Below are 25,424 nucleotides of genomic sequence, written 5' to 3'. Positions count from 1 at the left end.
TCCCCCGGGTCACCGCTCGGGGGCGTGCCTTTGGCCCACACCTCCATAGGCTTCGGACAGGGCCACACCCCCCGGAGTCCTTTATCGGACCACCCTTCATTCACTGGGGGGAGGTGATGGCGTTCCTCCCCCCCACACACACATCCTCTTAACCCCTCCTTACCAATGCCTAACCATCACACGAGCAATCGCTCGCCGCCAATACTCTCATGCCTGAAACCAACCCCTTATCCCCTTTGCTATATCCATCAGCCAAATATCATTTCCCGCATCCGAAAGATGCATGCCATCAAGCCAAATATCATTTCCCGCATCCGAAAGTAGCCGGCAAGAGAGGACGAGCCCGGCCGTGCTGGCCCTAAATATGGCAGGCCCCGCCCCCCAGGCACCCGATTGGCTGGCTGGGGGGAACGACGCGGCCCGGATTCCCCTGCTCTCGCGGGGGCTGAAACCAGCCCCCGCTCATGTGGGGTGGGCGTGAAGCCCGCAACCCCACCTCCTACTCAGGTTCGGAAGTGGATTTTTTATGTGCTTCTCTCTCACAGACACATCCCATGCTCTCATTCTCCAATCGTATTTGATGCAATTCATGTTTATTTTGTATGTAGTCAATTATAAAAAAGCAGCATATAAAGGAGCCCTTAGAGCCATTTCTGAAAACACTTCTGTCTACCTGTCTGTAGGGCAAGTAAAAAAAAAGGATTTTTTACATGGGAAAAATACAGAGTAGACCTATGGAAATTAATGCATATATTTCTATCTACATAAAGAAGTAATGTTGTCATTGTATAGCCCTCATTGGTGCCACATCCGCCGAGACCATATAACACCGGTCTTGAAAGACCTACATTGGATCCCAGTACGTTTCCGAGCACAATTCAAAGTGTTGGTGCTGACCTTTAAAGCCCTAAACGGCCTCGGTCCAGTATATCTGAAGGAGCGTCTCCACCACCATCGTTCTACCCGGACACTGAGGTCCAGCACCGAGGGCCTTCTGGCTGTTCCCTCACTGCGCGAAGCCAAGTTACAGGGAACCAGGCAGAGGGCCTTCTCGGTAGTGGCGCCCTCCCTGTGGAATGCCCTCCCACCAGATGTCAAAGAGAACAACAACTACCAGACTTTTAGAAGACATCTGAAGGCAGCCCTGTTTAGGGAAGCTTTTAATGTTTGATGTATAACAGTATTTTAATATTTTTTTGGAAGCCGCCCAGAGTGGCTGGGGAAGCCCAGCCAGATGGGCGGGGTATAAATAAAAAAATATTATTATTATTATTATTATTATTATTATTATTATGCATGATGTCAGAGTGTGGCCTCCACTGAAGGATTTGTCGTGTCTCATCACAATCCTGGAATTGTGTAGAGGTTGAATGCAGGAGAGCTGTGCAGAAGCATACTGGCAAGCATGCTCCAAACAAGCTGCTGACTAGCTCTTCAGAGGCTCCTTTTATTAGCAGAAGTCAACAATTGGAAACAGTAGTGCAACCACCCTGAACATGATGTATTTCCATCTAAGCACATTTCCAGCATTAGCAAATACACGTGTTAGCAGGTGTTTCCCTAAAATGTTCCCCAATACTTGATTACCGTATATCTGCGTCCCTGGTCATGCTCCAGCCAAGCGTTATGTCTAGTAAACAAATCTGCGAGAGGACAAACAGTCGGGGGAAAACCCTGTTTTCTAGCCAAGAAGGCAAAAAGTCAGGGACAGCAGGCACAACACTCCTTGACATACTGTTGCATGTCTGCTGCGAGGTTTGCCTTCGCAAAGCGGAGCGTTACCTCCACGGACTTGCATGAAATAAGAGAAAATGCCATTATTTTGTCCTTTGGACTTTAATATGTACTACAAATTATTGGCCAGCCACTTCCAGATCCATGCAGGAACATTTCTTATCAGCTGAAGAACACAGCTGACTGAAAAACAACACTTATCTAGTCGCTGGCTGGGTTTGCAGGAACAAAGTCCAAATGCCACACCTGCTTCCCAAACTCTCCCTCCTCCCATGGACCACTTGCTGGACAGGTCTTGACAGACTATTTATTTATTTATATTTATTTATTTATTTATTTATTTATTTATTTATTTATTTATTTAGGGTTTTTTCCTGCCTGTTTCAGCAATTGTAATGCACTGAGCTGCATATTTGTGGTGGGATTCACTGTCACGCTATTACAGACATTCTTCCTGCACAAGCATTGCAGCTTGCTGGATGGAACAATCTCTTTTCCCCTCCTCCCATGTGCTGTTCTTGGGGGTTCTCCTGACTCCCTCTCCCCGAACCAATTGCAGGTGGTGTGGGGGTATGTGCGGCAAAGAGAGGAGGCAAAGCCTCATTGCACAGGTGGAAGTCCTTGTTTAGGGCTTCTGCTGATGCTGTGTGTTGGGTGAATCCCACCCTACATGATTGTTAATCTGTGTGTGCGCGTGCCTGCACACTTCATTCATATCTGATTGCAATTTGAATTCTGTTGAAATAAAAGAAGCAATAAAAAGACAACTTGAAATATAAATATTTAATGTGGTGGATGTGTCATTGCCTGTCTTTAACCGCAAACCCACAAACTTGCCACAAACCACATGAATGAAGTCTGGGATCACCTGATTCATAGGAGCCAACTCCTAGGGGGCCCCATTTTATTCAAGCTGCACCCCTGTCCTGATTTAGCCACTTGTCATACGTAGACAGACTATGTTTTTTAAAATAATAATAATAATAATAATAATGCACAACCAGGCCAAGATAAAGCCTTTTAAAGAACAGAAATACATTTCAAGAGAGGGGCTGTGACAACGAAACGTCCTTTTTTTTTTTTTACATGATATTTATTAAAGTTTCAAACAAAATTACAATAATAAGAAAAAGAGAAGAATAAAATAAAGAACAATTAAAAACAAATTAATCTTTCCATATCTTGTCTTTCATTTACTTGTTTCCCTGACCTCCTCACACCTCCCTTTTTTGTATTCCAGTTCAATTAGTTAATTCAGGAAATCCTTTCACTCTTTATTTTTATCTTAATCCTTTGTCTTGATATATTATAACTTTAGATTCACACCTATTAGCAATCCATTTTTACATACACCTTTGTAACATTGCTGCTAAAACCACTTAACTTCATTCCAACATCATTCTAACATTCATTAATTTTACAGTATTTCTGTAAATAATCTTTAAATTTCTTCCAATCTTCTTCCACCAACTCTTCTCCCTGGTCTCGGATTCTGCCAGTCATTTCCACCAGTTCCATATAGTCCATCACCTTCATCTGCCATTCTTCCAACGAAACGTCTTGTGGCACCTGAAAGCGTAACAATTTTTTTATGGCATAATGTTTTGTGAAGCGGAGTCCACTTAATCAAATGCATAGAATATTATTTATCTATCTATTTATTGAAAGCATAAATAAAGTGCAATTTTTTTTCTTTAAGGAAACCCCTCTAATCTGTGTGCAACATTAAAACAATAAACCAGGGGTCGACAACCTAAGGCCCATGGGCCAGTAGTGGCCCATGGGGCTCATCTATCCGGCCCATGGCAACTCCTGCCACGCCCCACTCCCCACTCTTACCAGCACAGTGTGGGGACCGACTTTTGGGTTGATGGCGCCTGTGCGCATGCTCACGATTGCTCCTCCGACCCGGAAGAGCGTGCGTGTGCACACGCTCCGGCCCATCTTCTGATGGACAGATCGTGGTCCGGCCCATTGTTCGCTAAGCTTGCCAACCCCTGCAACGAACCATCACCATCATAATTTTTAAATAATAATTGTATAATTTGTACCCTGCCCATCCTTTTAATGCTGATGAAAGGAGAAATCTGGGAAGAACAGCTTCTCCCATTATGCTGCTGGCAGCCTCTCCTACACCAAGTGCAGCCATGACTCGCTGCTCCAGGAGGGACAGGCTGGTCTCAGACTTCATTGAATGGGAACGGACCTTCTGATTATTGAGAGCAATATGGGCAATGGCACCTGGGCAGGTGTCAGCATCCACCATATCACTGGTGGTAGTCCCAAGAACTTCACTATCTCCACCAGCCAGTGCAGCATCTCACTGAGCTGCATTAACAACAGACATTATGTGTATTTTATGTGTACAGTGGTACCTGGGGTTAAGAACTAAATTCATTCTGGAGGTGTGTTCTTAACCTGAAACTGTTCTTAAACTGAGGTACCACTTTAGCTAATGGGGCCTCCTACTGCCGCCGTGCCACCGGAGCACAATTTCTGTTCTCATCCTGAAGCAAAGTTTTTAACCCGAGGTACTATTTCTGGGTTAGCAGAGTCTGTAACCTGAAGCTTCTGTAACCTGAAGCGTCTGTAACCCGAGGTACCAGTGTATTTTAATGACCAGAATAGAGTGAAAGATTATGAGTGGCCAGGGCCGGATTTAGGTTTGATGAAACCTTAAGCTACTGAAGGTAATGGGGCCCTTTATATGTCTAGCTGTCCTTTGTCATCAACAAATTCTCTCTGTTTTTGTGTGTGTTGAATATATGTTATATGGTAATTTATGGACCTATCCATGCAAGCAGTCCATGCAGAATGTAGGCACCCTATATATAGAAATGAGCAAACCAGTGATATTTTAGGGAGCAGGTTAGCAGGCGGGGCTCATTACTTACATCATAGGAGCCTACACAACACAAAACACTGCTGCTGTATGTAGGTTTTATTTTATTTGTTTTTTATCTTATATTTTGGAAATGTACATGCAGCTTTTTAAAAGGTTTTTTTTGGGGGGGGGCAAGAGAGTGGGACCCTAAACTATAGCTTGTAAATCCGGCACTGGTCATGGCAGCAAAGAGAATGTGTATATGAATTTAGCAGTGCTTAGTTTGTTTTTTTAGTTGCTGTCCTCTTAATGTTGTTAAAACTGTTTTATCGATTACAAATGTCATTTTGATTTGTCGCTCATACAATATGACTTTTGCTCTCATTGTGGTTTATCTTATTTTTTTAAGTTGCTGCTTTGTTGACAGTGTTTTATAGACCACAATTGTTTTATTGATGACTTGTTCATTATTTTATATGATGTTCTGCTATGTTCTTGTTGTTTATTGTTTGTAATCTGCTTTGGAATTCATTTGAACAAAAAGCGGGATAGAAAGACAATCAAGGTAATTTGTTGGCTGCAAATTTTGGTGGGGGGAAAAATGTCTGCTTCTCTGAAAGGGAAGCATTATCTGTCTTCCTAACATGCTGCTGTCAGAGGGAAATGTCACTGTTAAAGGGAGCCTTTTGCAGCAGGAGTTTGCAATGTATGAAAGAACCTGAAACGTCTAAGATAAGCAGTCAGGTCATACCTGGACTAGGACCAACTCAAACCTAAGGAAAGCGACTCAGCTACGCTTGGCAAAGAAAAAGCGCTTTATATGCGTTGAATACGCATTCTAACACTTGTGACAGCAGATGGCGCTGTGGAGTTCTGTTTTTGCCAACCCGATTTCTCATTCAACGTTAACGACGGGTTTAACCAAAACGATTCTTTGATGTGTCTAGATCCAGCCCAGAACACGTCGTCGAGATGTGAAACAAGTGGGGTGGGGTGAAAGTGGGTAGCCTAAATGCTCAATTCCCTTATTTCCGGGAGGGTGGACTCATTGAACTTAATCCCTCATACGAGAAGTGAAAGCACTTCTCCGTGTTTTGCTTTAGTTTCGTTTCCGTGCGCCCCGTTGCTTCTTGCTGCTGGCTCACAAGCGGGGATTGCACGCTTCTTGATGCTCGCGCTTTCTACTTCTCAGGTGAGGCTTTTCCCAGTGGTGTTTTTTTTGGCTTCGGTCGCCCGTTTGAGAAAGCTGCAAAGGTCTTGCGAGGCTGGAGCGAAATCGAGATCCTCTTGCAACGACAGCGTTTAGAATCCGGAGTGGGAGAATCCGATCCAGGCTGCATGGCGTCAAGATTCATAGCTGTCAACGTTTCCCTTTTTTTAAGAGAAATTCCCTTATTCCGAATAGGATTCCTCGCAAGAAAAGGGAAAAGTTGACAGCTATGCTGAGGGTGCCTACTAGAGGGTGTACTTCGGGATGAACGCTGTCCGCTTTCCTTTAAATCCAAAACAGATTCTGGATTGGGAGCCGGGGAGCTGCGGGGGACAGCAGAGTCCCTTTCCTTTGCCAGCCATTTCCCTACTCAAAATCGCCTCCAGGTGCAGTTTAAGAATGCCTGGAGTGTACTCGCTGGATGCCAGCACTGATTTCGGCTCAGTTGCTGTTGTTGTTTCGTCGTTTAGTCGTGTCCGACTCTTCGTGACCCCATGGACCAGAGCACGCCAGGCACTCCTGTCTTCCACTGCCTCCCGCAGTTTGGTCAAACTCATGCTGGCTCAGTCGCATCTTGTGGCAAATCCGTTCGGCTCTGCTATACACAACGGAGTTCCCCTTTCCCAAGAACTAATGCACAGCTTAGCTATTGATTGAGTTTCTTCCAGAGAACCATAGTTGGCAGGGAAGGGGGGCGGCGGGATTCAGGAAGAAAGTGATTGGACGCCTTAACAACTCTCCCCCACCCCCACCCCCGTTCCTAAAGTAATGCAAAACAGATTATCCGGAAGGGATGCTTCTTGTTTTTTTGTTTTTGCAACGTGACAGTTTTGCCCCTTAGGGTGCAAATACTGTACATGGAGTGGTTGGTATTCACATCAGTTTGACTTAGAGTTGACCCATTGAAATGAATGGGCCTGACTTAATTATGCTCATTAATGTTAATAGCTGTGCCTTGAGGAAAACTGAGTTTGAAGACAACATCCTTTGACTTAGTGCTCATCTCCTAAATGAAAGGGTTTCTTTTCCTGAAGCCTTTTATTTGCCCTGTAGGGCAAAGGCTAGCCAGTTATTATAAGGCGGCTACTGAAGAGCATACTCTGCATTGCATAAGGAGACCACTGAGTTTTGTTTACGTGGGAATGGCTTATCTGACTTTGTACCTGGATCAAACTGGACTTCATAATGATACAAAGGTTGTGAGCCATCCGCAATCTCTGCCCAAGATCCCATGTAGTTCCAGGTGCTCATCCAGAGTCGTGTTTCCGCTGAAAACAAAATACAGTGGAGGCTGCAGTGTCTTTAAGAAATATGGCTTAATTGCACATTTTTACACCTGAGTTTTTAGGGACGCGGGTGGCGCTGTGGTCTAAACCACAGAGCCTAGGGCTTGCTGATCAGAAGGTTGGCGGTTTGAATCCCTGCGACAGGGTGATCTCCCGTTGCTCAGTTCCTGCTCCTGCCAACCTAGCAGTTTGAAAGCACGTCAAAGTGCAAGTAGATAAATAGGTACCTCCCTGGCAGAAAGGTAAATGCCATTTCTGTGCACTGCTCTGGTTCACCAGAAGCGGCTTAGTCATGCTGGCCACATGACCCGGAAGCTGTATGCCGGCTCTCTCGGCCAATAAAGCGAGATGAGCGCCGCAACCCCAGAGTCATCTGCGACTGGACTTCATAGTCAGGGGTCCCTTTACCTCTACACCTGAGTTTAGATGAAGATGGTGCAGATCTTACAGCACTGTCATCTCAAGAGCCCTTTTCTTTATCTAATTGTTGTTGTTGGGTTGGGAGAGTCTGGTTGTTTGTGTGCTTATTGCTGTTGAGCACTCAACAGAAGGTCTCTCTCTTCATCAGGGCAAAAATCTTATTGGCCTTGGATGGCCAACAGATCCATATGCTGATCTTGCAGACAAGACGGCACTGTCCAGAAGAGCTAAAATTGAGGGACTGTAATGGAGGGAGGATGGACTTGTTACATGTAGTTAGCAAATGTTTGCTTTAACTGATTAACATTTAAATTGATTCCCCCAGATTACAGCTCTGCATTTTCCTTGTACATATCCCCGTTTCCTTTAAAAAAAGAAATCAGCTCAAGTTGTTCAGCTTTTAAAAAATAACGGAGAGGAGGAGTAGGACAACTTCCCTCTAATGTTCTACCATAAAAAATAAGGCTTCTGCCTCTCTCAATATTCCCATGCAATCTAACAGAGTTGCCTCACTCCATTAGACTGCATAGGGGGTATAGATACAGATGGAATCCCCCAAACCCATGGAGACAAAAGTGCTCACCTCCTGCAGAGGAGCCATGGGACACCCCCATACCTCATGCAGAGTTTCAGGGGTGCATCCTCGTTACTACCATGGGCTGTGAATGCACCTGGACTTTTTCGAAGCTTGTGAATGGGGCTGCAAACCTAGAGGGTGGAATTTGGGGCCAGCATCAGTTTTCACTATAATTCATGCACTTTGTGGAATTTGTCTTTCAGTTTTATGTTCCCAGAAACAACATTATTTTTTTTAAGCATCTTCAATTTTTCAAGTGGCTTTGTTTCTTAACTTCCTTCCTTAACAAGTAACATGCCTCTCCCCTGAGGTTTGACTTGTGGTTAACAGAACAGCATTAATCCTTCGTGTCCATTCCTGCCAAAATTAATTTCTGTTTTGATTCGGTTTCATTTTCTTCATCCCCTAAGGCTTGGCTAAGGACCAGACCTGAAAGGAAGGGCCATAGGTCAATTGTAGATCATCTGCTGTGCAGGCAGAAGGTCCCTGGTTCAATCCCTGACATCTCCAGGTAGGGAATGTGCCTGACCTGAGCCCATGGAAAGCCACTGCCAGTCAGTGCAAACAACACTGAGTTAGATGGAATAATTGTTTTATTCAGTATGAGGCAGCTCCTTATGTTTCCTATGGTGGTGGTGGTTGTTTGTTTATTATTTATTTAATTTATATACCACCATATCCTAGAGATCTCAGGGCAATTCACAGAACAAAATCAAAATATAAAACCACAAAATATAAAATAAAAATAAAAACAACAGCCCAATAACTGCCCCCCCCAAAAAACTTTAAAAGGGCATCAGATGTCAATTAAATCAGTCAAATGCCTGGTGTTCCAGAGGTCGGTCAGGGCTTCAACAGGGGTGCTAGTCATATCAGCCAGAAAACCCCTCAGAGCCATTTTGAATCCCACTTGACCCATCAGCCTCCGAGGGCTAATAGATCCCCTGCCTCTGTGGAGGGGAGAAGGTGCTGACAACCTACTGTATTTTTCGCTCTATAGGATGCACTTTTTCCCCTCCAAAAACTAAGGGGAAATGTGTGTGCGTCCTATAGAGCGAATGCAGCTGCGCGGCTAAGCTGAAAGCTTGGGGTTAGCTGCGCAAAGCCTCCACAGGGCAGCGGGGTGAAGGCAGCGGAGGCTTCAGAGGCTGTCCCTGAAGCCAGAATAGCGATACAGAGCACTGCGCAGCTTGGGGATGGCTGCGCAACTCCTGCTGCGCTCTGGGGGCTTCAGGCAGCTATCCGCAAGCCTTCGGAGTGCAGCAGGAGTTCCCGCTGCACTTTGGGGGCTTGCAGATAGCCTCCTGAAGCCTGGAGAGCGAGAGGGGTCGGTGCACAGCAATCCCTTTTGCTCTTCAGGCTTCGCTTTGCTGGGGAGGCGCTGCACAGTTTTCCTTCTCTGCGCAGCACCCCTTCAGCGAAGCGGGAGGAGAAATGGAAGGGGGTCCGTTTCTCCTGCCGCTTCGCTGAAGGGGCGCTGAGCAGAGAGGGGGAGAATTTTTTCCCCCTGTTCTCCCCCTCCTATGGTCCGGTGCGTCCTATAGAGCGAAAAATACGATAAATCTCAACAGAAAGTGATCTGACCATGACTGATGTCTATGTCCCACTCCTTCAAATCACTGTCTTCCTGCCCAGTCGAGAAAACAAGATCCAGAGCCTGGCCTGCCGTGTGCATTGGGCCAGTAACATGTTGGGAGAGCCCCATGGTTGTCATGGGGGCCATGAGGTCCTGAGCCGCCCCAGAACCAGCTGCCTGGGCATGGAAGTTGAAGTCTCCCAGTACCAGCAGTCTGGGAGTCCTCAACACCACCTCTGAGACCAGCCCAAGTCAGTTCAGACAGGGAGACTGCTGGGCAGCAAGGCAGGCGGTAAACCAGCAGAATCCCTTATCTGTCCCGATTGCCCAACACCAGGAACACCCACACACCCGACTGGACAGAGAGTCTGGAGATGGAGAGACTCTATAGACCACAGCAGCTCCCCCTCCTCGACCCTTGAGTCTGGCCTGATGCTGTACTGAGTACCCAGGTGGGCACAGCTGGGTGAGTCCCACTCCACCCTGTTTATTTGTATTGTTTTGTACTGTACTGTACTGTACCTTTAAAAAAATATATATTCAAAGTTATAACAAGACATATTATCCAAAAACATATCCTTATTCCCCCCCCATTTTTCCTCCCACCCACCCCCCCACAGAACCCACCCCCCACCCCCCGACTTCCCTCAGTTCCAGTCTTTGGATTCTCCATTCATCCTTAAAGTCACAGTTATCCTTGTCCCATAGCTTATATGTCAATTTTGCCACTTCTGCATAGTCCATCAATTTTTCTTGCCATGATTCTTTAGTTGGGTCCACCGTGTTCACCCACCCAGGTTTCAGTGATACATGCCAGATCAGCCTCCTCATCCATAATCAGATCATGGATGAGGGAGATTTTATTCTGGGCAGACCTGGCATTCAACAGCAGCAGTTGCAGACCCGAGGGCTGGCTGATATGACAACAACAATTCCCTAGGTTGAAGGGGGGGGTGGCACACGGCATGGTCACTAACTGCCTGTGCCGTATGCCCCTTACCTGGCCTGCCCCTCCTCCCACGCCATACCTCCCTCTACCCAGTGGCGAAGCTGCGTGCTCCACTACTGGGGGTGGAGAGCAGGCAGGGGCGTGGCTGGTGCCCCGGGGGCGTGGCATGCCTCCCAGGGGCGTGGTACGTGGGGGGCGGTGTGCAGCGCGTGTCCAGGGGGGCTGCCATGATAGCAACCTACCGGAATAGTGGTGCTGGGGGCGGTCCGTTTCCTCTGCACTCCTGTTCCTCCGCCTGTGCCTCTATCCGCAACCACTTTTATTGGGTCTCTCCCCCCCCGCCCGCCGCCCACTCTCCCCTGCTCCTCTCCTCCCAGGCACATCCCACAAAATGCCCTTACAACTCAGTTAAAAACAGTTAAAACACTTTAAAAAAAACCTTAAAAGGATATAAAAAAACAATTGAAAAGAAGAAGCCCTCTCTGCTGAGCAGCGGCAGCAGCAGTCCTTATAGAACCTGTCAGGACCCACCCCGGGCCAGGTGGATAGAGGCAGGAGCAGGACCCTAGGGCTCTCAGCAGGGTTTTAAGCAATAGCTGGGCTGGGGAGGAGCCAGATTAGGTTTGTGGCATGGGAAGCCTTTAACTGGGTTGTGGGGTTTTTTTTGCCCTGAATACAGTCCCAAATCAGAATTTGACTACTACTGCGCTGGCATTTTCCTCTTATCAGAGGAAGTGCACAATTTGATCCAGCTACACAAGACCAAACTGAGTGACAAACCTCACAATCAGGATAATGTACAGTGGTACCTCGGGTTAAAAACGTCTTTCTGGAAGTCTGTTCTTAACCTGAAACTGTTCTTAACCTGAGGTACCACTTTAGATAATGGGGCCTCCCACTGCCACCATGCCATCACCACTCTATTTCTGTTCTCATCCTGAAGCAAAGTTCTTAACCCGAGGTACTATTTCTGGGTTAGCGAAGTCTGTAACCTGAAGCGTCTGTAACCTGAAGCATCTAACCTGAGGTACCACTGTATATTCCTAACCAGGTTCGGTCACAGAGGTCAAGCGGGCATAAAAACCCAAAGCTGGCCTGTTCAGGTTTTGTTTCTATTTCAGTTTTTGGTCATTTGCCCAAAAAAGTCAAGGACAAAGGCCAGGAATTCCTGCACAATCTGTCTTAAAACAAATGCTGTGCACTTTCGGAGCTGGGCTCTGCCTCTGGACCTCTGCCAAGGCTCCTTCACGTCTCTGAGGACCTCAGTTCTAGGATGGGAATTTCCTGCTTTTTTGTTTTCATGCATCTTATCGTTTGTATTTGTATTACTGGGTGGAATCTCCCTTTCAGTTCTTAGATAGTTTGAGAGCAGAGTTTGCTGTGATGTGACCTAGAGATAAAGCTGCAGGCTGGAGAGCCAGAGAAGTAGAGCACAATATTTGATTTCTGCTTGAATCTGAGGCTGCTGCTATGGGAGAAACAAGACCCTCTTGGGGTGTTAATGCTGTGAGGCCCTCCATCCTAGGCTCAGGTTGCATATATGTGTAAATAAACCATATTTCAGAAAAGCACCACACTCTCCGCTGGGCCTCATTTCCAAAAGGAAACATGGACCCTGGCTAAGCTCCTGGAACTCCTGGGATCTCATACTGCTTGGAGATTGGGGTGGCATGCAGCAATATACCGGAAATCTGCATCCAATGCAGATATAGTCTTAGTTTTTCTTGTTTCTTCCTGTTGCAAACTTGGTAACTGGTGATAAGGAACTGTGAACAGGATACTCTTGTCTTGTTTGCAAGATACAAGCAGCACTCCCTCTGTTGGTTGAAAAGATAATGACATGGTAGATCCTTAAAAAGGTAAAGGTACCCCTGCCCGTACGGGCCAGTCGTGTCCGACTCTAGGGTTGTGCGCCCATCTCACTTAAGAGGCCGGGGGCCAGCGCTGTCCGAAGACACTTCCGGGTCACGTGGCCAGCGTGACAAGCTGCATCTGGCGAGCCAGAGCTGCACACGGAAACGTCGTTTACCTTCCCGCTAGTAAGCGGTCCCTATTTATCTACTTGCACCTGGGGGTGCTTTCGAACTGCTAGGTTGGCAGGCGCTGGGACCGAGCAGCAGGAGCGCACCCCGCCACGGGGATTCAAACCACCGACCTGATTATCGGCAAGTCCTAGCGCTGAGGTTTTACCCACAGCGCCACCCGTGTCCCTTGGTAGATCCTTATTCAATAGCAAAGTGGACCTATGCTATTTTTTCTGGCAAGGAAGTTGCTTCAGAGCTAGTGTTCTGGGATTCAAACCTTAGGAATTGTTGTTATTCATGTTTATAGCATGATAACCTAAAGTCTAAATTGTAGGGAGTTGGACTGCAGCCTCTTGGGTCTCGTTGGGTCACCATCCTCTTGCCCACTGGAGCAAATAAAGAACCTCATGTTCAGCAGGGAATGTAAGCAAATAATGTAGAGGGAATTTCAAAATGGGTCCCTACCTGTAGTAGTCTGAAGCCATACAGCCATCTTCTGCCATCTTAGGTTTCTGCCACCTCATTTGCATAGAGGAGGCCTGTGCTTGGCAATGTTTCTATGTGCTGGATATGAGCAGCCTTTATATGAATGTTGGTCTTGCACTGAGGTTGGTAGACAGCGGCCACAGAGCACTGTTGTACCAGTCATGGTTCTCCCCAAAGAATTTTGGAAACTGTAGCTTGTTCCCCTGTTTCTTTCACAGGGGGGTTTAACAATTAATCCCTCTTGCCAGGAAACCCTGGGAATTGTAGTTCTGTGAAGGGAATACAGTTGTATTTTAGATCTCAAACGCCTTGGCTCCCTAACAAATTGGCTCCCGAACGATCAAAACCCAGGTGTGAGTGTTCTGGTTTTCGAACAATTTTTGGAAGCCGAACGTCCAGTGTGGCTTCCAATTGGCTGCAGGATGCTCCTGCAGCCAATCGGAAGCTGCGCCTTGGTTTTCAAATGGTTTTGGGAGTTGAACGGAGTCCCAGAATGCAATCTGTTTGAGAACCAAGGTATGACTGTAGAGTTCTCTTAAGAACTCTCAGCACCTGTAACAAACTATGCTCCCAAGGATTCTTCGGGGGAAGCTGTGACTGTTTAAAAGGGTATAACCAGTGCTTTTTTCCTTAAAAAAATGTTTAGGGGTAGTCTCATTTTCCTACTCATATTGAAATACTGCCCCTCAATGAGGCCAAACGTAAATTCACAAAATGTTTAGGGGGATGCGTCCCCCCAGAAAAAACCCACTGGGTTTAACAGTGCTTTAATGAAAAAGGATGACATGGCCAAAATATCCCAATATGATCTCAGTTCCTCACAAGACTTTACTGGATGTATGTACACGCAGATACAATAAGTATTTCTCAGGAGACTATCAGAAAGGGACAACACTAAAAAATTAGGGGTGGTCAATGAGGGACACTGTTGAATTGATACTTTAAGAGAGGTTGACACCAGCACCGCCAGCCCTCCACTAGGCCTTCCATACTTTGCAGTTTTAAGAGCTGGTTGAGTGTAACTTGTAAAACCCTGTAATTCAACCATAGTGCCTGCCCTCTTTTGCCCAAGTTTCTTGAAGAAAGATGATATCATGTGTTTGTAGATAGGAACAGAAATCACTGTAAATCAATGCAAGAGGATGACGTGGCCAAAATATCTGTGCCCCACTGGATTTTGAAGGCCTCCATCCCCAATGGGTACCTTTCAAATATATGAGCAGTTGTTGTTTTTTATGCCTCCTTCCAGGAATTTCTTCCCTTCCGCAAGAAGTAGGGAAGACTCCCTTCTGTGACTGACACCCAGTCACATTCATGCTTGCTGATTGATCGCCAGTCCCTTCATATTATGAAGCAGTAGCAGACAATGCAGTGATGACATTTACGTTACTTCCCAAAAGGTGTCTCACTGCCGCTTACTGGGAAGGAGAGAGCAGCACAATGCAGACATACCTGCAAGAGCACCAGACTGGCTTTGCTGGTGCATTTGCATTGTGATGGCAGTGACTAACCTGCTGGGAGGTCAGGTAAGCACCTCCATACCATTCACTACTGTTACAAAGTGACTTCACACTTCTCCAACATCTTCTTTGTTCTGCAATATTTTTGTTTTTTTTGTTTTTTTTTAAAGGATGAATCAACTTCAGAGGTAGAATGTGAAGGACTTTGTTGGAAGTGGTCTTCTTTCAAATCCGTTTCAACTGCATGAAAATGGAAAGGACTCTTTTTTTTATTAATGATGTTTATTCAAGTTTTAAAGGTTACAAAGAAAGACAACAAAGAAAACACAATCAGTACATAAAAACAAGTCACATCAAAAGATAAAAATAAAAATAAAAATAAAGATAAAAATAAAAATAAAACAGATACATTCGGGGGGGGGGGGGAGAGAACAAATCAAACCTTTACCTAACTTTCTTTCTTTAGCTTATTTCCTTGACCTCCTCACACACACACCCCTCTATGTATTCCAGTTCAGTTAAATATTTCAGCAAATCCTTCATCCTTGTTTCTATCCTAATAATCCATCCTAATATACTGTAATTTTACATTCTCTTCTTTCACCAATTAACCATCCATTTTTACTTTATTTAATCTTATTTCTCATTAAAACTAATATATTTGAACTCGATCTCTTAAGACATTTCCCCTAGGGTCATAAAATTTTCATTCCACAATTTTTCCATCTCTCATTAAAAAAAATTTTTTTTTTAAAAAAAAAAAGAGAGAAAAAAATCTCCATATATACACTTTAAATTCCCAATTCCCCCCCCCCGCCATCTCCCCTCCCCGGTCTCGGCCCCTGCCGTCAGTTCCATCAACCTCTAACAGTCCATCAACCTGGAGATCTTATATCCGAGGCTCTTAACTCTTCTTGACGTCCCTTCTGCCGATCTTCTTGATAATCTTTGATGCTAAAAAAACAGATCTCGGGGGAGCTCCAACCCAACGATGCTTAGATTCCTTCTTAACCAGTCCACCAGAATTCCATAGTTGAAGCTAGGGCCCACAAAATATTCCAAATCTTGTTTCACAAATCCTCCAAGTCCAAAAGCCCCAAAGGCTCCAAGCTCCTCTTGGCCCACATCCATGCCCCAAAAGCCGGTTGATCCCTGCATAAGAGGGTCTCTCCCACTTTCCTTATCCAAACCTGGCCAGGCTCCCATCTTTACAATCTGGCTTTTCCTAGTTACAGTCATATAGGGCTTCAATTTATAATCCTCCATTTGCCACTGTAAGGTTAAGGCTCCCCCTTGTATTGCATTATATTCAACAACAGCGACTTTCTCCTTCTCCAATTCATCAATTTGTTCAATTAAAATAGATTCCTGTGCCGGATTCTTGTCCACTTCTGTACTGCTGCCCACTTTCATTCCCAAAATGCCAATATTGGTAGCCATGACATCTATCTGTTTATGCAACTTTCCCAACAAATAGATTGTCCTATTCAGTGCAGAGATTACTTCTTTCTTAGCCGACATTCTTGAGATCTTCAAGGTCAAAACTAGTTTCCCACAGTCTTTATCTTAGCAGCTGCACTCTTGTAACAATGTCCCAATGCTCCCTCTAGAGGAAGCCAGACTTCCTTTGTATCAATCCTTTCCAGCACAATTCCAAAAGTAAGTTTAGTAACATTTTTTAGTTACTTTTTTCTTCTTTTTAAGTGCAGAAGCGGACAATGGAAACAATGTCCTTCTTTTAGACTAGCTGTCAAATTTATCCTGTTCACCGTCAATGGGCTTTTTACAAACCGCTCCCAGGTTCAGAGACGTGGTGCTTCAATTTTAAATTCCACCTTCTCCTAAAAGTTCTCCCCCCGCTTCCAGGGGGGATTAAGTAATTTCAATCAGTGGAGTTTTGGATCCTTTACATAAAACTTTCCAAGACCTTAGTTAGCAAGTACTTTGCTTCAGTCTATTTACAGAAAGGGGAGGTGGACTTCCTATTTGAGCCTTCCCCGTTCGGTGCCAAATTAACTTATTTTAATGTCCAATTTTTCGTTCTACTCATGGGTTGTTGTTTAAAATCCAATTGTCCACAGGAAAAAAGAAAATGGAAAGGACTCTCACAAATCCTCTTTTCTCAACAGGTGAACAACGAGGTCTTTCTCAGGTGTGCAACATGGTGTCAGAAACCTCTTCCAGCAGTGGCGCTGGCCTGTAGCACTATTTCAACATCGTCCTGATGGCATCCCTCCAGCTCGTACCTCTGTGCTTCCTATTAGTAACCACTCAGGGATCTAATGGTAAGCATTCCTATTTCCATTGGTGACTGTGGGGTGCTTTGGAATTATCTTTTTCTCTTTTGCCTTTCATTGCACAGGGATAGGCGATAGCCCCAGCTTTCAATACTAAAAATATGTATCAGCTGCTCTGTGTTCAGGTATTCTGAGCTATTAAGCACATTTCTGAACAATGAGAGCTGTATTTCAGTAATATTACATAAATCTTGGTACAACTACAGCCATGGTGCATAAATCCTGATTAAGTACAGCTGTGCAAATTCTCTTGCCATGCGTACCTTTCTAAGGGATGCTAGGCAGAAAGATGAGTCTGGTGTTGACCTCCAGAAGTTGGACTACAGGTCCCATAATCCCTCACCATTGGCCATGCTGGCTAGGAATGATGGAAGTTGGAGTCCCACAATATATTGAGGAACACAGGCTCTGCTGTCAGCAATGGCTAACATGGGTTGTGCTTTGCAGATTGTATACAAAGTGGTCCTTATGTGCTAATTTATGCTCCCTACCTATTGCTGTTGGTGATGGATTATATACTTTCCTGGCCAGTGCTCCTAATCGGATTTAAATGATTGAGTATTATAAATTCAACTCCCTTCCAGCTTGTCTCCTGTTACTATTTTCCCCACAGCTTTATACTCCAACATGCATTTGTACAGGAGTAAGATGTTCAGCCCAAACCCACTCAGCATTTTATGGTACAAGCCTATACATGTCTACTCAGAAGTAAGCACCAATGAGGCTCCTTCTTCCCCAAATTAATGCCTTCCAGGTGTTCTTGACTACGGCTCCCATCAGTACCAGCCTGCATGGCCAACGGTGAGGGATTATGGGAGCTGTAGTCTAACTTCTGGAGGTCAGCATTAGTCTCATCTTTCTGTCCAGCATCTCTTAAAAAGGATGGGAGTTCCAGGTGGAGAAAGGCTTATTTACGCTAACTGGTGGCAGCTTTCTGATGCCTTAGGATTGTACCTTTTGCTAGCCTTAGGGTACAATCCTTATCTCAAGGGCTAAAACAGCCTTTACTAAACTTCCCTCCAAATGTTGTGGACTACAGCTTCCATCAGAGAGGCCAAGAGGTGGAGATGAGTCAGGCTGGTGAAGAGTCATACTGTAGGTGTCTTTCCCTCCTGCTCTGGCAAATTCCCATCCCCCACCCATCTCCCAGAACCAGGAGAGGCATGAAAGGGAAAGAGCAAACACAGGCACACAGGTGCAGTCTCTGATTGCTTGTGGGGGGGGGGGAATCCCGGAGATGAGGGGACTTTGGCAGCTGTGGGGAGGTGGGGGTCTTCAGTCTCAACAACTGCTTCACAGGAGTAAGACCTACTGGAGATGAGTCGCTGTGCTTATTAGGCCTGACACTCCTGTGCAGATTATACTTTTGGTAATAAAGAGTTAATTCCAACTTTCACGTTGTGATTTACTGCTGGTTTGCTTCTGACACTGAGCTACAGCCATCCCTGACTGACATAATAGTGCCTTTTAATCGCCTGTTTCAGTGCTTGAATCAACTGATGCATTTGCTATGTCTCCCCACCCCATTTTCTCTCAGAATTCCCAAATTTCACATGTGTCGAAGATGTTATTGCAGCACTTGGGAAAACCGTTAACCTTACATGTGAGAACAACAAAGCAATGCTAAATGCAACAGTGAAGTTCTGTCATAATGAGACAAGTTGTCCAACGGAAAGTGACCTCAACTCAATAAGAAATAAATATATTACTGACAATGGAAGAATTTCATTGATGGTGATAAATCAATCTGTTATCCTCAGTGTCCACAAAGTAAAAATATCTGACCAAAGACATTATAAGTTTTTTTTGGAAGCTGTTAATGGAGATGATCACAACAAAATTATATATCTAAAGGTTGTTGGTAAGTTTAAACCAATGAACAACGGACATCAAGAACTCTGGGTTTGATGGAGCATGGGTTGGGGCTGGTGTCTAAAGCAAGGTGATATTAAAGTAATGAAAATGCATATTGGAGGAAGTGTGGGCATGCTAAACATATAGCACACCCACTTCTGTTTCTGAAAAAATAATGACCTTTAGTTGAATGTGGTCCATAATAGTCTGGGAACAATTTCTTTATTGTTCTATTTACATGCGTAGGTACTTGGCTGCAAAATTTTGTTCCACCCCAGATAAAGCTGGTGCCAACCTTTATAAAATTCTAGTGCCAGTTAAAGGCCTATTTATTACACAGAATCATAGAGTTGGAAGGGACCCTTAGGATCATCTAGTCCACCCCCCCTGCAATGCAGGAATGGGCAGCTGTCCCATACAGGAATTGAAGCTGAAACTTTGGTGTTATCAACACCACACACTAACAAACTGAACTATTTCCTGAGGCTTTGTGGTGAATTGTTGACTGCTGAGCTTATTATGTTATTTTAGATTTCTTCAGTCAGTTGTTTGTTTGCTTGTTTGTTTACTTATTTCTATACCATCCTTCATCCAAGGATCACAGGGCAGTTTATGATATAAAAACACAAAAATACATATCACAGTAACAAACAAAAATAATACCACCCCTACACACACACACACACACACACACACAGAGAGAGAGAGAGAGAGAGAGAGAGAGAGAGAGAGAGAGAGTTTAAAAGGCCATAAGTTATCTTGGTTGGCTGGTGGTTTTGTTTATGTACATGAGATGTCTTCAACTAAGTCCTACTCAAAGTAAATTCAACAGAATTAATGAACTTAAGTTTGTAATGTCCATTAATTTCAATGTGTCTGCTCTGAATAGGACTATCTTATGCTTTTAACTACTGATAATGTAACCCACTTTCGGCTTCTTTTTCATAATGCAAAGTGGGGCTAGAAATATTTTAATTAAATTGATTAAATAAGTTACCACCTACATATTTTCCAGCACCGTATTCTGAACCTCAAATCAAAATTCAGAAGGACACTGTGGTGTGCACAGCATCAGGAGGGCATCCACAGAGGCAGCTCTATTGGTTTGGTGACCATGGAACCAACCTGACTCACAATTCAAAACTTGTGTCTTTGAAAAATGAAGATGGTTCATTCTCTCTCATCAGTACTCTTCAGCGGCAGTCTCTTGATAGTGGCACGATATGCTGCTCCATCTTCAACAACAACACAAATTGTGATAATCCCCAGGGTGAGTTCAACAAAAATGTCTTGTTGCCTACAGACTAAACTGTCCAGAAAGCCATGGCAGTGACACTGGCTTGGATCCATTTGAAAATCAACCTTAACTTGTACTGTAGTGGAAGATTTTTGGGTGGGGAGTGGGTATTTTGAGGGCAAATTAACTGACAGGAAACTGGTTGTGATTTTGATTATGTTGTGAACTGCCCTGAGATCTATGGATGAAGGGTGGTATACAAATGTAATAAATGAAGAATAAAATAATAATAATCTAGATGGGAATGTGTTTTTGGGGGAGGGGTGAATTGGAAAGAAATGATTGGTGGGTTTAATGTTTGGAGCCCAGAGCCCAGAGCCCAGTCTCTGCTCTGTACTGGGGTCACTTCTAGAGAACCTGTTTATTGAGCATTCATCCTGATTTTTTGTGTGTGGGGATGTTAAGCAATCAATGATGTTGCATCAAGCAATCGTTATCCCACACTTTCTGGTGTGTTTTCCTGTCAGATTAAGTCAGAATTGTGGGGTGGGTGAGTTTGTTATGCAAGAGCTCCAGATTAAGTTTAACTGAGCAACCTGAATTTCCTGTGTCAAGAGCCCAGGCTGCCATCTTGATAACACAGCACACAAGTCGTAATTAGCTAGAAGATTTATTGCAATACAAACAATTAGTCTCAGACGTCTAACCAAGCATCTGTGCCTTACGAGTCAGTTGACCCTTCTGAGAAGTGCTTCCTGGTTCTGCAGACTATCCTGAACCTATGACCCTTATGTCTCTGGGTTTGTTTCCTGTCTAATACCTTTCCCATATGTCTACTCTTTGGGCTCAGGGGATTAATTGCCACCTCTTCCAGTGAAGAAATGCTACCGCTTCTGCTTTCTGAGCCTGCCTGTGCTTCTTGAGCAAGTTGACTTCCCTCCCTCACACTCTCTGCTAACACCTTATCTACATTCCTTTCCTTGTCAGGGGGAGGGGGAGGGGAGCTGCTCCCAGCTCTCTGACTGCTTCCTAACTCATGCCGTGTTTCTCTACTTGGGGCAAATGTGTTTACAACAATCTGGTATATGATTGAATCCTACCCAAAATAGCAGTGGTCTCCAAGTGCCCTGAGTTTGTAGCCTTAGCTAGTCACTTATTTTGAGCTAATCCAACACTGCTTGGAATAGTAGAGAGGTACTATTCCAACATCATCATCATCATCATCATCACCACCACCATCATCATTTTATTATTTATACCCCGCCCTTCTGACTGGGTTGCCCCAGCCACACAGAGCAGATTCCAAGTTATATAAACATTAAACAACTTCCCTGTTGTTTAATGAGATGTCTTCTATAGGTTGTATAGTTACTTATCTCCTTGGCTCGGGGGTTAGATAACGCCATACCCTCCAACATTTCCCCAATGAAAATAGGGACGTTGTAAGGAAAGTGGGACATTCTGAGATCAAATCAGAAACTGGGACGGCTTCTATAAATCCAGGACTATCCCTGGAAAATAGGGACACTTGGAGGGTCTGCCATTTGCACATCTCCAGGAATCTTCCAAGCAGGATCCAAGGACCACAGCCTTTCCCTCTGATCTGTCTCCTGCATCTGGTATTCAGGGGTGTACTGCCCCAGAACATGGAGGTTTTATAGGAGCGACTTCCACTGACAGATTCATGATGGAGGAGTGGAGCTGAGGAAAGGGATGTTGGCAGTGGTTTTATGATTATTTGTAGCTTCCTCACTTTTTTGAGCTACTGGTGGCTTGATTGTACCTGAGACTTGAGTATTTGCACATTGTCATAGTCAGTTGTGTCCAAAGATACAATTCACTCCAGATGTTGCTTTTTTTCTCTTCCCCTCCTGTACAGGTTCTGCTCTTGTTCGTGTTGGAAATGAAACAACTACCAATAAAGTATCACAAGATGCTGAAAAGAAAATATTAATTCCAGTTTTCATCGTTGTTATCCTGGCAGCCATTTGTGCTGTTACGTTTTTTCATTGCAGAAAGAAGAAAGGTCAGTTTTTATAAGAATTGGCTGGGGATTCATGTTTTTCTTCCCAGGATATCATTTGGAAACATATGGGGGAGGAAACGTCTCCAGGGAGCTTATATACATGTGTGTGTTTGTTTGTGTGTGTATTACAAGAAAGATCTGCGTGGAGCATATAATTTACTTATTAGAATAATTGTTCCCCCGCAATCTTTGGGACTCAACACTTCAGTTTTGCCTATAATAAGCCTACCCAGGCACCAGATGACGCTCGGTGTAGCATTTAAATTTCTTCAGCTTGAATCCAGAGGAGCTACCACACAGTCCAGCCATGCACCCCAAGTCTGCCTCAAGATGAAACTCTTCCAGTGTGAAGTGGGCCTGGGCTGGGGTGGTGCGAAGGTAGGCATTCCTCGTTGAGCCTTGAGCTGGGTGGCTGTCCTACTGCAGAGTTTAGGCTGGAGAAGTTTTTGCTGCCATGATGAAATCACTACAAAGGCAAAACGTGTTTGCTGTTTTGTAGATGCATGCGCAGGAGTTTGCGGGAGGACAGAGAAGGTCCCCCTCTCCAAGGGTTCGACTTCACCTGAATACACAAGTCCACCTGAATCAGTGATATCCAGAGTTCAAAGATAAACAAGAACACCCGGTTTTACTGCTCTTATGGCGTGGGTGTCTAGACTCTGGCTGGGGGAGCCATGGGGTGGGTAGTAGAGTGCTTGGGTGCATTGCTTTCCCCCTGACCACAACATTTGTTTTTCTTTTGGCTTCAACTATTTTTAAAAAATTCACCTGCGAAAATTCTATATTTGAAGTGAAACTAATAAAATGCCAGAGAAACTGTGAGCATTGTGACTTGTTACAGCCACATAAAGCGTTTTCACCATCATGGAGTTCAAGCCAAGAATTATGCATATGTGCAGCGAAAAGGCAACACAAACCACAACATTTCTGTGAAGAGTCCACAACTTGGCTTTGAGTGAAAATGTTTAACAGCTTTTACAATAGTTTAGATGAAGTTTCAGCAAAGTATATAAACAGCGGCTACCAGGACATAGATGCCTTATTTTCTAAAGAGTGGAATGGATGGGGTAAAAGTTGACAGAAAAATACATAATTCTTCCTCTCCTCCCATCTGATTTGCCTTTGTTTTGTCATTCCTCAGGTGCAATAAGGAATAAATATCTCCAGCGGCTTTTCCTATCTGAAGGTAAATATCTATTAAGTCTGCTAGTTAGTACTGCAGTTAATAACACAGAAGAAAGGTGTATACATTCCTCTGGCCTTTTCAACATTGGCATGTCATAGAAAAATATTTTATATATTATGCTGATAGGCGAATGATTTCTTAGTTCATTGCAATCAGTGGCATTCTTGCTGTCATCATTATTCTTTCTTTCTCCTAGAGATGATATAGGAATGTCAGTGACAAACCAAATTGAAGCAAATGCAGTGACTGGATCAAGAAACACATGGAAAACTGTAACACTGTGGGACTCTGCAATTCAGATTGCGAAGGCAAGGGACTTCTGCTCTGCAAGCCCATCTTACGACATCTCTAAGCCATTTTAGTGTCTTATTAGTCAAGAAAGACTTGCCTTTCACGTGAAAGAAGCAGTCTGCTGTTTGGATTCCACTTCTTTCTCCAGCATAATACAATGCATCTTTCTTCAGGTTTTGAACAGGGTTGTTTTCCTGCAGCACTCCTTTATATAGCATCTGTAGATAGTCCTCTCTGTAATAGTTGCAGCAGACTAGGTATATTAATGTGGCAGCAACAGTATAGTCATCTGCATTCAAATCTCACCTTTGTTAAATACCTTCTGAAAAGCCTTGGACAAATCATGTGTCAGAATTGTGATCTAAAGCCAATTCCCACCCTCCTTTCTGCTGAGTTGCAAATAACAGATTAGATAGATGCAAATAACAGATTAGATAGATTAGATAGATAGATAGATAGATAGATGATAGATAGATAGATGATAGATAGACACCGTATATACTCAAGTATAAGCCGACTTTTTCAGCACATTTTTTATGTTGGAAAAGCCCCCCTCGGCTTATACTCGAGTGAGGCAGGCGGCGGAGGGACAAGCGGCCCAAAAGGTGCCTCGGCTTATATTTGGGTCGGCTTATACTCGAGTATATACACTGTATGTGTGTATATATATATATATATAGAGAGAGAGAGAGAGAGAGAGTAAGTGTTATTGTTTTGTCTTTATTTTTTAAGAATATATTTACTGTACTCATTTGAAGAGGCCTTGTGATTATTACTTTTTTTGAGGGTGTGTGTCTTCAAATAAAAATACCTGAACTGTGGAAGAATAATACTACTGAACTATTTTAGTAAACTCCCCCTGCCCCCAGAACTGCCCCCAGCTTAGTCTACCAGCTCCTGAAAGGAGTGTCTTAGCAAAGTAGCTGAGAAGTGGCACAGCCAACTATACAACTATTGGTCAGTTTTGGTTTCAGCCACACTAAGGCTGCAAATTTAGGAGTGAAGCCCCATTGAACAGAATGGCAATCTCATTTTAATTTTCATTTATGGGACCAGTCAATTGCTCTGGTTTTATCTCTGATTTAAAACCTGGGGTGGTAGCAATGTTTACTTAACTTGGGCTCCTATACAAGCTCTGGGAACTCCACAAGAAGAGGAAATCTTTATAATCCAATGAGTTCTTCACTGGCTCAGATTAAAATCCAAGCTGTGGAAAAAACTTCTGCCTCCTCCTGCCTCTCCCTGCCAGCTCCACTCACCATCTTTGAATTTAGCCTTCACAGCACCCTCATTTCAGTCCCCATGTTAGCTAATACAGCAAAGGACAACTGTACATTCCTTTGTGAAGAGGAAGGAGGACGGGTAGAATAAAGAGTCTGTTAGACGCACATAACTCACCCCTCCCACCTGATATGGATAGTGGCTATATCTGAGGATTGGGGGAAAGGAGCTATGTGTGCTTTTAAAAGTTTATTTTCATAACTTTGGTTAATTTTCAAATTACAGTGGTACCTCGGGATACATACGCTTCAGGTTACATACGCTTCAGGTTACAGACTCTGCTAACCCAGAAATAGTGCTTCAGGTTAAGAACTTTGCTTCAGGATGAGAACAGAAATCATGCTCTGGCGGCATGGCGGCAGCAGGAGGCCCGATTAGATAAAGTGGTGCTTCAGGTTAAGAACAGTTTCAGGTTAAGAACGGACCTCTGGAACAAATTAAGTACTTAACCTGAGGTACCACTGTAATTGGAGCAGGGTGATGGCAAGCTTGCTCCTTGCTTCTGAAAGAAAAAAGAAGAAGAAATGTCTCTCTTGTTAGCTTATGTTAGTGAGAGTTCCATTCTGTGGCAATTGTGCATGATCGAATCCCCACAGATTAACAAACAGAATTACTATTTTTTTCCATTTTTGGCTGGCAGCATGGTGTCCTGGAAGCAGAGCTGCTGGGACAGAGAGGGGACATTTTGTCCTGGGTTGGGGGAGCA

General features: G+C 44.3%; 1 protein-coding gene across 2 annotated transcripts; it reads left to right on the top strand.

The window, feature by feature from the left end:
* Window positions 1-5,483: 5,483 nt before the first annotated feature.
* Window positions 5,484-23,485, top strand: LOC114590680 (butyrophilin-like protein 2). 2 transcript variants are annotated; one of them, XM_077924257.1, is made up of 8 exons: window positions 5,484-5,750; window positions 8,462-8,562; window positions 16,676-16,831; window positions 18,381-18,704; window positions 19,713-19,967; window positions 21,814-21,960; window positions 23,102-23,146; window positions 23,343-23,485. In XM_077924257.1, the coding sequence occupies exons 3-8, from the start codon at window positions 16,771-16,773 to the stop codon at window positions 23,351-23,353; spliced, it is 843 nt and encodes a 280-aa protein (XP_077780383.1). In that variant the 5' UTR covers window positions 5,484-5,750; window positions 8,462-8,562; window positions 16,676-16,770; the 3' UTR covers window positions 23,354-23,485. The 2 variants fall into 2 exon arrangements, with proteins under 2 accessions (XP_077780383.1, XP_028572888.2); XM_028717055.2 differs by lacking the exon at window positions 8,462-8,562.
* Window positions 23,486-25,424: the final 1,939 nt, after the last annotated feature.

Source organism: Podarcis muralis, chromosome 2 (genome assembly GCF_964188315.1).
Source record: "Podarcis muralis chromosome 2, rPodMur119.hap1.1, whole genome shotgun sequence".
NCBI lineage: Eukaryota > Metazoa > Chordata > Lepidosauria > Squamata > Lacertidae > Podarcis > Podarcis muralis.
This window is presented reverse-complemented; position numbering and strand designations above follow the sequence as displayed.